Source organism: Heterodontus francisci, chromosome 22, assembly GCF_036365525.1.
Source record: "Heterodontus francisci isolate sHetFra1 chromosome 22, sHetFra1.hap1, whole genome shotgun sequence".
In the NCBI taxonomy this organism is placed as follows: Eukaryota; Metazoa; Chordata; class Chondrichthyes; order Heterodontiformes; family Heterodontidae; genus Heterodontus; species Heterodontus francisci.
In genome coordinates, this window is record NC_090392.1 from 48762949 (window position 1) to 48775228 (window position 12280).

Sequence of the window (12280 nt, forward strand, 5' to 3'; positions counted from 1 at the left end):
CACTTTGGGACGTCATGAGGTGGTGAAAGAAGCTAAAACTCCAATGACGTCAATGGCAGGTGAGACGAGACCGACCGAAGTACTAGTTTAATGTGCCAAATGACCCATTCTAAATCCATTCTTCTTTCGAGTCCAGACAGTTGAATATTCTCCACTTGTATTAGAGAGTTGTAAAATCCAATTGTTGTATGTCAACTACTCACCTATCACCTCTCCATGACACTGATACACGCCCATTGAGATCGCCTTCCTACGGAACGCATTCAGCAGCAGCCATGGATCAAACCAGCCTTCATTCTCCAGACCTACACCACAGAGCACAAGGAGATCAGCAACCAACAGGCAAGTTCAAACAGTCTGCATATTCATTTCGCTAAATTGTCTTATCCATCCATATCTCTACAGGAGATTGACCCACATCCTAATATCAAACTACAGCACAGTATGACTTCAACCCTTAAGCCCAGATGTAATTATAAAACGTAAATCAAAAAGTTATAATCTAAAACACGTCAGATGCACTGCAAACTGCGACCTGGATCAAACCACCATCAGAGAGCCGTCTGGCACCACCGAAGCAGACACAAGTGGGTATACTTTATTTCCATCATTAATCAGTGAAAAGTGAACACCACTCAGCTCACATTAGTATCCATAACATTAGTGACTAGACCAGCATACACCTTTATTTTTTTAAATTTTATTTAGAGATACAGCACTGAAACAGGCCCTTCGGCCCACCAAGTCTGTGCCGACCATCAACCACCCATTTATACTAATCCTACATTAATCCCCACCTTCCCTCAATTCCCCTACCACCTACCTATACTAGGGCCAATTTATCCATCAATCTGCAAGTCTTTGGCTGTGGGAGGAAACCGGAGCACCCGGCGAAAACCCACGCGGTCACAGTGAGAACGTGCAAACTCCGCACAGGCAGTACCCAGAATTGAACCAGGGTCGCTGGAGCTGTGAGGCTGCGGTGCTAACCACTACACCACTGTGCTGCCCTGAAGAGGATTCTCTCTTCTCTGCCTTTTGTTGCACTTATTGTAAATCAAATAACCGATATTTAAAAATATTTTCATCTCACTGGGGGAATTGAACCTAACTGGACCAACACAGTATATCCAGTAATGTCCAACTTGCAGCCCCAAGCCCTGGTAGGCTGGTCCTCAAAGCAAGGTTCTGATGAAAGGTCACTGACTGAAATCTTAACTCTGCTTCTCTCTCCACAGGTGCTATCAGACCTGCTGAGTATTTCCAGCACTTTTTGTTTTTCTCTCTCATGCACTTATATTTCATATTTATCAGAAGTTTATCAGAACATGGACTTCAAAGTGAGAAGGGACTCAAGTTAACATACTTTCATTTTGTACTAATAGATTTGTAATGTGAGTCAATCTATCTTCTCTAAATACTTCCAACAATGGCAGACTACACCATCAGTACTTCACTTCAGTGTGATAGTGACAGACCTCTGCCAACCTGTACAGTACCCATATTATAGTGACAGTACTGTACCATGTTATACAGTATCAGGCCTAGAACCCACCAGTACTGTATCCCCGTGTTATACAGTGACAGACCTGTACTGACAAGTATTTCACCTTATTAAACACTCAAGCCCTCTCCAGATCCTGTCTGAATCTGTAAGGACAAAAACTGTAATTGTGCTGGTAGCTGTTTTTCATAGTTCAACTGGATAAAGTACAAAAATATAACAGTCAGCTTTACTCTTCACTGAGATCCTGACAACACTACAGTTACAATGAAATATGTCCATGAAAATGACAGTTCATATAATTTTAGGTGGTCCCCTTCGAGAGGGCACCGCTTAATCTAAGTTAAAGTAAACATATTGAGTATGTGTATTGAAGTGGAATGGGGGAAGATTTGTCTGATACTTTTCCACTAATATAAACATAAGTAAACAGATCAGGTGCACCCATCTCTGCCAAATGTTCAGCATCACAATTTTTCTGCAACTTTAATTTTCTGATCACATCACCCCAGAGACAGCCTCAATACTAGATATTATCAATACTATCAGTAATGCATGTAACATAAACTTTGACAAACCTGTAGGAAACCATACTGTAACCATCCATAGTGTTTACAACTTTATGATTTTGAATCTTGCACTTAATTTACTGTTGTTTTCATGATTTAGATGTTATTGATATATCTTAAAAAAAAGTTTTCCTGGATAGTTCCGGCAGACTTCCAGTATGGACTCAAAAGGTCAATTGCCCTCCTTTTGGGCCTTAATGACTCTATGATCTTTACTGTGATCACCAATATTAATCTTATGATGACGTTGACTGTATGCTTTTAACCTTAGTTAAATAAAGTACTAATATTAATAAATCTGTTGCCGTCCTTGGTCTGTGATGTCTCTGGCACTTAGACCAGTGTGCTTTTGCACCCGATTATAAATTGCAATCCATAACGAGCCGATTTAGACACTGTAAGGGAACCACTTGACAAAGTAATAACTTGCAATCTAAGTCTTGGTGTATGAGTATTGAAGTGGAATGGGGGAAGATTTGTCTGATACCTTTCCACTAATATAAACTCCATATCAGGATTTCTCAATACACTGTCAGATACATTGGGGATATTGTGCTGAATTTAGCATTTGTCCACTCTACATATTGGGAGCTTATGCACTAGGCATTGGATTTCCATCAGTGGCAAAGCATTTTGTGACAACCCAAGATTGTGAAAAGCACTTTCTTTAGTTGCAATTACAGGAAAGATCAGACAGACTGAAACAAAAGTTCAGATTCCAAGAGAGAAGTGTTGATTCTGGGAATCAAGTGGGATGGAAAGTCCCTAAGAAACATGAACTGGAGACCACACAACGCCAGTCAGTGACAAGGAAGGAGCGAATATCAGAACTAAACAAGGTTGATTAGGCAATAACACAAGCTATCTGAAGAAATAGAAAAGCTGGCAAAAAAGCTTGAAGGGATGCCTCAGATTCACAGTACTTCGATGCTCACCAGTATGAGTTGGTGAGACGTTGGGGTAATACAGCAGGTAACAGCATCATGAACACTGAACCGGTCCAGGTGGTCCAGCTCGGTGAGAGTTCCCTAGCTGGAAGATCCTCAAGAATTTAAGATTTTAGTAACGGGAATAATGAATCCGGGTGTACAGTATATTCATAGAACTGATCCAGAAATCTGTGAATCCAATAAGAATTCAGACCCAAATGAGAATGACCAAGTCCAATAATGTTTCTAACAAATAAAAGTGTGAATGACATTCAATTGCAATAAACTGTAGGGACCGAGACAATGGAAACTATGGGTAAAGATATACTGCAGTATTTAACTGCATCCTCCTCTGGTATAAAGATAGGAATCATATCAGAACAACCAGAGATAATATTGGATCAACCCAAAAAGCCTGCCAAGGTAAAACATTTCAGGAGGCAAAAGTTGGAATTGAATACTCTATCAATGTGGAAAATTAACGTTTGGGTATGGCTCATTAATGAGATTGGTCAAATTATTTTTGAAATGACTAGGGTTGAGAATAGAATTTCCTCTCCCATCCCCAGCACATCAATTGTCAAAACAGTAAACAGTCCATTATTTTAAAGATGTGAAATTGATTCCAAACAAACTGCTACTTCGATGATTAGAATCACTGACGTACAACACTTCAAGAATTAAGATGTAAAGTGAAATTCAAACATGGTGGCAGCGATGATGCTATATCCTGCAAGCTAAATATGCTTGGTGATGGACTGATTCAGGAAAGCTCCTGCATATACAGTTAAAGAACCGAGCCTCGGCAACATTCACCAGTAAATACTGGAAACAGTAAATAGTATTGATACACCCAACATATTGTCTAAAAAATCTAACAAACTAGGTCATTTAATTTGGGGAAAGAAACACACCTGCCAGGTTAAGAAATGAGTAGTGAACTATAGTGGGGAGAGAGGAGATGAGGGAGGTGGGGGTGGGGAACAGGAAAAGGCATCAACCTTTCATTGCAGAAGTGAGAAATTTTACATAGCATGTACAGCACAGAAACAGGCCATTCGGCCCAACTAGTCTATGCTGGTGTTTATGCTCTACACGAGTTTCCTCATCTCAGCCTTTCAGCATATCTTTCTATTCCCTTTTCTCTCATTTATTCTAGTTTTCTTTTGAAAGCATCCAAGCTATTTACCTTAACTATTTCCAATGGTAGCAAGTACCATATCCTAAGCACTCTGAGTAAAAAAAATGCTCCTTATTTCCCTATTAGATTTACTGGTAACTACCTTGACTTAATGGAACCTAGTTTTGGATTCTCTCCCAAGTGGAAACATTCTCTCCATGTCTACTCAGCCCAACCAATTCAGAATATTAAAGAACTTTATCAAGTCAATTTTAAGTCTTCCCTTTCCTAAAGAACAAAGCTCCAACCTGTTCTTTCACAATAGCTGTAATCTCGGAGTTCTGGTAACATCCTTATAATTCTATTTTGCACTTTCTTGAGTGCTTTGAAGTCCTTTCTAATAGTATGTAAACCAGAACTATGCACAGTACTCTAGGTGAGGCCTGACCAGGGTCCATTAGAAGTTTAATACAAATGCAAAACACTGCTGATGGAAATCTGAAACAAAAACAGAAAATGCTGGAAATACTCAGCAGGTCAGGCAGCATCTGTGGAGAAAAAGACACAGTTAACATTTCAGGTCTGTGGTATTTCATCAGAACTGAAAGGTCACAGACCTAAAGCATTAACTCTGTTTTTCTCTCCACAGATGCTGCTTGACCTGCTGAGCATTTCCACCAATTTCTGTTTTTGTTTCCAATAGAAGTTTAACTTAACGGCTTTTGAATTTTATACCTCGAAAAACATAGTTATAGTCCAAATTTATTAAAACTGAGCCCAGAATAATGGATAAAAGTCTCTCCTCTCTGCTGGCCATATCGGTCCTATATTTGAGCAGCCCTGCACTTAGTGTGCATGGGACCACAGCATATAACTGCCCTTTATCTCAACACAGTTAGCACTAATGTCAATCAGAACAGCCACAAGCTAGCTGATGTAGGGAATGGAAATATGGTGCATTAGGATATACTTCAGAGGTTGAGTGAGCAGATGTGCTGGGGTAGAGTACTGGAGTTATATTCTGCACCTAACCTTGGTTGGTTGATTTACCACTGGCTGCCTGAAATTGCTCCACTACCCAGCAATGGCATCTTTCACTCTGGAGAGTACAAAATAGTCACCAATTTTTTAAATTATTAAAATCTTTTTAATTAGTCAGATAGTTTTCATGACATACTCACCATACGAAGCTACGGCAACCCCATCTGTGTTGATCCATGGGAACTTCCTCTGTAGCTGCTGTGGAGTTAGCAGAGTGACTGCTGCTCCTTCAGCCCTGAAGGTTGGAAACAATATGTTAACCCTTTCTCATTTGGCTCATTGGCCAATCCCTTTTACCTCAGTAATCAAGAACTTTCCCACCACAGGTTGGTGCCCAAGCCTCCAAGGGGACTATACAAACAGCTACTAACAAATACTGACGACTGTCTCTGGAGATTAACTCCCTTGATTGTTTCCCTCCCTGCCAGTGAGAGAAACCCTGACATTCAGTTGCTACTTCCCACAATGGTGAGTCTCAGCATCAAAAAACCTGATCTTGCATCACAGGGAATTGGCACCCTTTTTCCTAAGCAAGCCCGCCACATAACACCTCTTGGTAGGAAGGAGCAAAATGTCAATTTGATATTTGTAAACTGAGCCAGCAAATGTAGGTTCTGAGCAGGTTCACTATCTATTAATCCTACAAAATAGTTCCCACATAGAGACATCTGGGGAGTATAGGATTGGGCTTAGTTCTGGTCCCTGCGACTGGTTAGCTTCCCAATATTTGCTATGTGGGCTCACAAGAATAAGCAGTTGGGAGAAGCACTGAAGGATCTAGAGTACTACAAAAAAAAAAGAGTCTGCACCTTCAAAAGAGAGAATGAGAAAACTGGAAGGAAAAAATCTTTCAAAAAATGTGCTTCACCTTTGTTATGTAACCTTCTTGGAATCTTGGTTTTGCAGGGATTTCAAGCCTTAGCATTCAAGTATCTCACCTCTGAATACGATAATTTTCCTCCAAAATCCCACTCTGCTCCTTCCCAGCCAGAAATAGATAGCCCAAGGGGTTGAACTGGATATCTACAGGGTCCTCATTCACCACATTCAGGTACTCCTGTTAGACAGACATAGAATAAGCTTTACTTCATGGTCAATATTCTGCTTCTGCCCACCCTACTGAGGACCTTATTTATCAAGTGCGGAGGTTTACCACAGTTAGAATCAAGGAGCTCCTCTGATGGTTTAGCAGCTGCAACATTAGAGCTTAGATAGATGCAAGTTAACATGTACACAGAAACTTCTGGTACATTTGTCCAGGCCAAAGAAGGATTTGTTCTCCTTACTTTTGCAGTCAGCAATAATAAACAGAAAAAGAATGAACTTGCATTAATATCAGTTCTTTCACAATTTCAGACTGTTAAAGCAGTGAGTAGGGATCTTAAGTGAAGGCCTTATTAATGAGAGTCTGGCATTCTGCAAAACCTCTTCACCACGTCCATCTTGGTCTGCTTGCTGCAGTTGGCTACGCTCCTCCTCCAGGTGCTTCAACAGAAGATAACACTGTGGAAAATGCAGCGCAATGATCCTGGAGACATTTCCAAGACTGTATTGTAATACATCTCTTGATTTGTCAAGACATCTGAAGCACTGTTCAAACATGCCTATAATGGGTTCTATGATGACTTGGACAGTTGCATATACTTAATTGTACCTGCGCTCAGCACTTATATCTGGCTGGCATAGAAATGTCAAAAACAGAGCTGCAGAATGCAGCTCTTGTCTCCCCGCAGCAGCTAACCGCGTACTTATACTTGGGCAGGGGGAAGGTGTGTGGTGAGTGGCTTGGACAGGATCAATGTACCCTCTAATCTTTTTTTTTTTTGGAGTGCGTGGACAATTTGCTTGAGTGTGCGGCCCCTTAAAAAATTTTCGTGCAGCTGCACACACACAGTAATTAAAGGGACTTACTTGTGCACAGGCTGCGCAGGAACTTACGGGTTGCTGCACGGCTGAGAGGGAACATTGGAGGGGATCAGATAAAATAAGACCACTGCTCAGTGAAACATGCATTCATCCATCTGATCCTGCATTGATGGTCACAGAGAAGCTGCACACTGATTCAGTGATAGCCTTTTCACCTCAAAACACAACTACCATGTGTAGCAGCACATAGAGCAGTGTGTGTACCATTAATGACTTTTGGATTCTAGGAATGTGAAAAGTACAGCTGTCCACTGGCAAAGTAATAAAAGTAGCTTGCTTCACTGAACAAGGCATCAGTCACTCTCAACATACCCATGCACTACAAACTGGCTGACTTTGCTGTGGCAGTTTGGAATGAACCAGAGGCATAAAGGACCTATGCTGAAGTTATCTTGACAGATCTGGACTGTGATGTATCAATGGTTTGGAAATCAGATTCCAGCAGGTCACAGGCTCCCTAATGAATCTTACCCAACGAGGGATTTCATCACACAAAGGCAGGCAAAACTGCATCTATCTATTCAGTGGGAAGGTACATGAAACCATACCTGCCCTGCATCGCTATGTTGCTCCTCCTCCTGGTCACCCAAAAATCGAAGATTTCCATAGAAAATCCTAATTCTTAGGGAAATAATTAAACATTGGAGCACCAAAGACCCTTGGCATAAAAACTTTTAAGGAATTGAGCAAGCAAAATGAAACTGCTCATAAAATCGCCACAAATCCACATGAAATATAGTTTGTAAGAACATAGAGTTATAGAGTTATACAGCACAGAAACAGTCCCTTCGGCCCACCATGTCCTCACTGGCCATTAAGCCGATCTATTCTAATCTCATTTTCCAGCACTTAGCCCGTAGCCTTGTATGCTATGGCATTTCAAGTGCTCATCTAAATATTTCTTAAATGTTGTGAGGGTTCCTGCCTCTACCACCCTTCAGGCTGTGTGTTCCAGATACCAACCACCGTCTGGGTGCAAAAATCTTTCCTCAGATCACCTCTAAACCTCCTTCTCCTTACCTTAAATCTATTCTCTCTGGTTATTGACACCTCCTCTACGGGAAAAAGTTTCTTCCTATCTTCCTCCTCATAATTTTGTATACCTCAATCATGTCCTCCCTCAGCCTTCTCTGCTCTAAGGAAAACAACCCGAGCCTATCCAGTCTCTCTTCATAGCTGAGATGCTCCAGCCCAGGCAACACCCTGGTGAATCTCCTCTGCACCCTCTCCAGTGCAGTCACATCCTTCCAATACTGTGGCGACCAGAACTGTACACAGTACTCCAGCTGTGGCCTAACTAGTGTTTTATACAGCTCCATCATCACCTCCCTGCTCTTATATTCTATACCTCGGCTAATAAAGGCAAGCATCCCATATACCTTCCTAACCACCTTAGCTACCTGTGCTGCTGCCTTCAGTGATCTATGGACAAGTACACTAAGATCCCTCTGACCCTCTGTACTTCCTATGGTCCTACCATCCACTGTATATTCCCTTGCCTTTTTGTCCTCCCAAAATGCATCACCACACACTTCTCCGAATTAAATTCCATTTGCCACTGCTCTGCCCATCTTACCAGCCCATCTATATCATCCTTTAATCTAAGGCTTTCCCTCACTATTTACGACAGCAACAATTTTCGTGTCATCTGTGAACTTACTAAACATACCTCCTATATTCATGTCTAAATCGTTAATGTACACTACAAACAGCAAGGGTCCCAGCACCAATCCCTGCGGTACACCGCTGGTCACAGGCTTCCAATCGCAAAAACAACCCTCGACCATCACCCTCTGCCTCCTGCCACTAAGCCAATTTTGGATCCAATTTGTCAAATTGTCCTGGATCCCATGGGCTCTTATCTTCTTGACCAATCTCTCATGCGGGATCTTATCAAAAACCTTAGTGAAGTTCATGTAGACTACATCAATGCTTTACCTTCATCTACACACCTAGTCAAATCCTCGAAAAAAAAAATCAAATTTGTTAGACATGATCTCCACCAGACAAAGCAATGCTGACTATCCTTGATTAATCCCTGCCTCTCCAGGTGGAGGTTAATCCTGTCCCTCAAAATTTTTTCCAATAGTTTCCCTACCACTGATGTTAGAATCATTGGCCTGCAATTACCTGGTTTATCCCTACTATCCTTCTTAAATAATGGTACCACATTTGCTGTCCTCCAGTCCTCTGTCATCTCTCCTGAGGCCAGAGAGGATTTAAAAATTTGTGTTAGAGCCCCTACAATCTCCTCTCGCCTCACATAGCAGCCTGGGATACAACTCATCTGGGCCTGGGGATTTATCCACTTTTAAGCCCGCTAATACCTCCTCCCTTTCAATGCTAATTTGTTCAAGTATATCACAATCCCCCTCCCTGATCTCTACATCTACATTGTCCTTCTCCATAGTGAACACAGATTAAATGTAATCATTTAATACCTCACCCATGTCCTCCGGCTCCATACATAGATTGCCACTTTGGTCCTTAATGGGCCCGACTCTTTCCCTGGTTATCCTCCTGCCCTTAATATACTTATAAAATGCCTTGCGACTTTCCTTTATCTTGCCCGCCAGTGTTTTTTTCATGCCCCCTCTTCGCTCTAATTACTTTAAGTACCCCCACCCCCACACTTTCTATACTTCTCTAAGGCCTCCGCTGTTTTCAGCTTTCTGAATCTGCCATAAGCCTCCTTTGTTTCCTTATCCAATCCTCTATATCCCTTGGCATCCAGGGTTCCCTGGACTTATTGGTCCTACTCTTCACCTTTACGGGAACATGATGGCACTGAACTCTCACTATTTCCTTTTTGAATGGCTCCCACTAGTCTGATGTAGACTTTCCTACAAGTAGCTGCTCCCAGTCCACTTTGGCCAGATCCTGTTTTATCATATTGAAATCGACCTTCTCCCAATTCAGTACTGTTATTTCCGGTCGATCTTTGTCCTTTTCCATACTACCTTTATTCATACAGAGTTATGGTCATTATCCCCGAAATGCTCCCCCACTGACACTTCCAACATTTGTCCGACTTCATTCCCTAGGATTAGGTCCAGTACAGCCCCTTCTGTTGTCGGGCTTTCTACGTGCTGGCTCAAAAAGCTCTCTTGGATGCACTTGAAGAATTCCACCCCCTTTAAGCCTTTTGCACGAAGACTAACCCAGTTAATATTGGGGAAGTTGAAATCCCCTAGTATTACCCTATTATTTTTACACCTGAGATTTGCCTACCTATCTGCTCCTCTATCGCTCCCTGACTGTTTGGAGGCCTTTAGTACACTCCCAGCAAAGTGATTGCCCTCTTTTTGTTTTTAAGTTCCACCCATATGGCCTCATTTGAGGAACCTTCTAAGTTACCGTTCCTCCTTCCTGCAGTAATTGATTCCTTGATCAATAGTGCAATGCCACCTCCTCTTTTATACACCCCCCACTCCCGTCACACCTGAAGATTCTATACACTGGAATATTAAGCTGCCAGTCCTGCCCTTCCCTCAACTATGTCTCTATGATAGCAATATCATATTCCCATGTGTTAATCAATGCCCTCAATTCATCGACCTTACTTGTAAGACTCCTTATGTTAAACGAGATGCAATCCAGCCTTGTATCATTCGCTTGTGCCTTAACAGGTCTATATTTACTCTGCCTTCCAGACTGACTTTGTTTCTCTTTTGTTGTTGGCTGTGCATCACCCCCTACTATACCTCCATTCTGTATCCCATTCTCCTGCCAAATTAGTTTAAACTACCCCAACCCCCCAACAGCACTACCAAACCTCCCAGCAAGGATGTTATAGAGTCATAGGGAGATACAGCACTGAAACAGGCCCTTTGGCCTACCGAGTCTGTGCCGACCATCAACCACCCATTTATACTAATCCTACATTAATCCCATATTCCCTACCACGTCCCCACCTTCCCTCAATTCTCCTACCATCTACCTACACCAGGGGCAATTTACAATGGCCTATTTACTTATCAACCTGCAAGTCTTTGGCTGTGGGAGGAAACCGGAGCACCCGGCGAAAACCCACCTGGTCACAGGGAGAACTTGCAAACTCAGCACAGGCAGTACCCAGAACCAAGCCTGGGTCACTGGAGCTGTGAGGTTGCAGTGCTAACCACTGCGCCACTGTGCCGTCCACTGTTGGTCCCGTTCCGGTTCAGGTGCAACCTGTCCGGCTTGTACAGGTCCGACCTTTGTCAGAAACAGACCCAATGATACAGGAAACTAAAGCCTTCCCTCCTGCACCATCTCTTCAGCCACCCATTCATCTGCTCTATCCTCCTATTCCTATAATCACTAGCACATGGCATTGGGAGTAATCCAGAACATGAATGTTACTGGCTCTGTGCTCTTTTATATTGTAGCTTGTAGCATGGAAGCCCATTTTATATGGGTGGAATGAACATAGGCTGAATTCCCATGCCGAAACTCGAAGATTGAGGGAGTTCCCCTTGTTTTTTCCTGTCCATTGTATTATCAAGAAATTCTTGCCTGCTTGCAATCTCCAGCCCCTACTTCGGTTCATTATGATGCAGATAGTATGAATGCCTACTCTAGTGAGTCATTGCTTATCCTCTTTAACTTTACTTCCATGTACAATTCTCATTCACACTCAATATCCATTATAATTATGTATAATCTACACTCATATGCACACCCCATTATCATTGCTTACCTGGTTTAATCCTTATTCATGTATATATTCCTATTTCACAACATAAAACTTTCCCTTCAAAACCACAGTATTAATGTGGTTTGATTAAAAAAATCCCAAATGGATAATTAAAAATGGCTTGTAGCACATATGATTATTATCCAAACCTAGCAGCTAATGAAAGTTGGGTACATTTCATCCTTGATTGTGTCAACTCTCCTTGGAAGGCAAACTGCTCCCTACAAGTGCTACAAGAATGATTCCTAGTTTAGAGAACCTCAGTTACTCAAATCGACTTAAAGAGCTGAGTCTATTTACTTAGAGTGTCATAGACTTAGATGCAACCTAATAAAGGTTTATATAATAATGCAAGGGCTGAATTGTGTGCCTATTGATTTCCTGTGAACTGGTGGGCACTATCACAATGACCAGTTGCTAGAGCAGCAGGCACCAAGGTCAAAAACAACTCTCAGCATCACTTGGCAGCTTCACGTGCAGCAGAACCTGCCTCTCAAGGATTAGCCTTCACAG

At 42.1% G+C, this 12280-nt stretch overlaps 1 protein-coding gene across 1 annotated transcript in view; it reads right to left on the reverse strand.

The window, feature by feature from the left end:
* The window catches only part of foxred1 (FAD-dependent oxidoreductase domain containing 1), a 50268-nt gene that overhangs the window by 18667 nt on the left and 19321 nt on the right, over window positions 1–12280 (reverse strand). Inside the window, exons 4-6 of the mRNA XM_068053798.1 lie at window positions 6102–6220; window positions 5304–5398; window positions 204–305 (exon numbers count right to left, since the gene is read on the reverse strand). Of these exons, the coding sequence (XP_067909899.1) occupies window positions 204–305; window positions 5304–5398; window positions 6102–6220 (316 nt within the window). The remainder of the gene's footprint in view (window positions 1–203; window positions 306–5303; window positions 5399–6101; window positions 6221–12280) is intronic.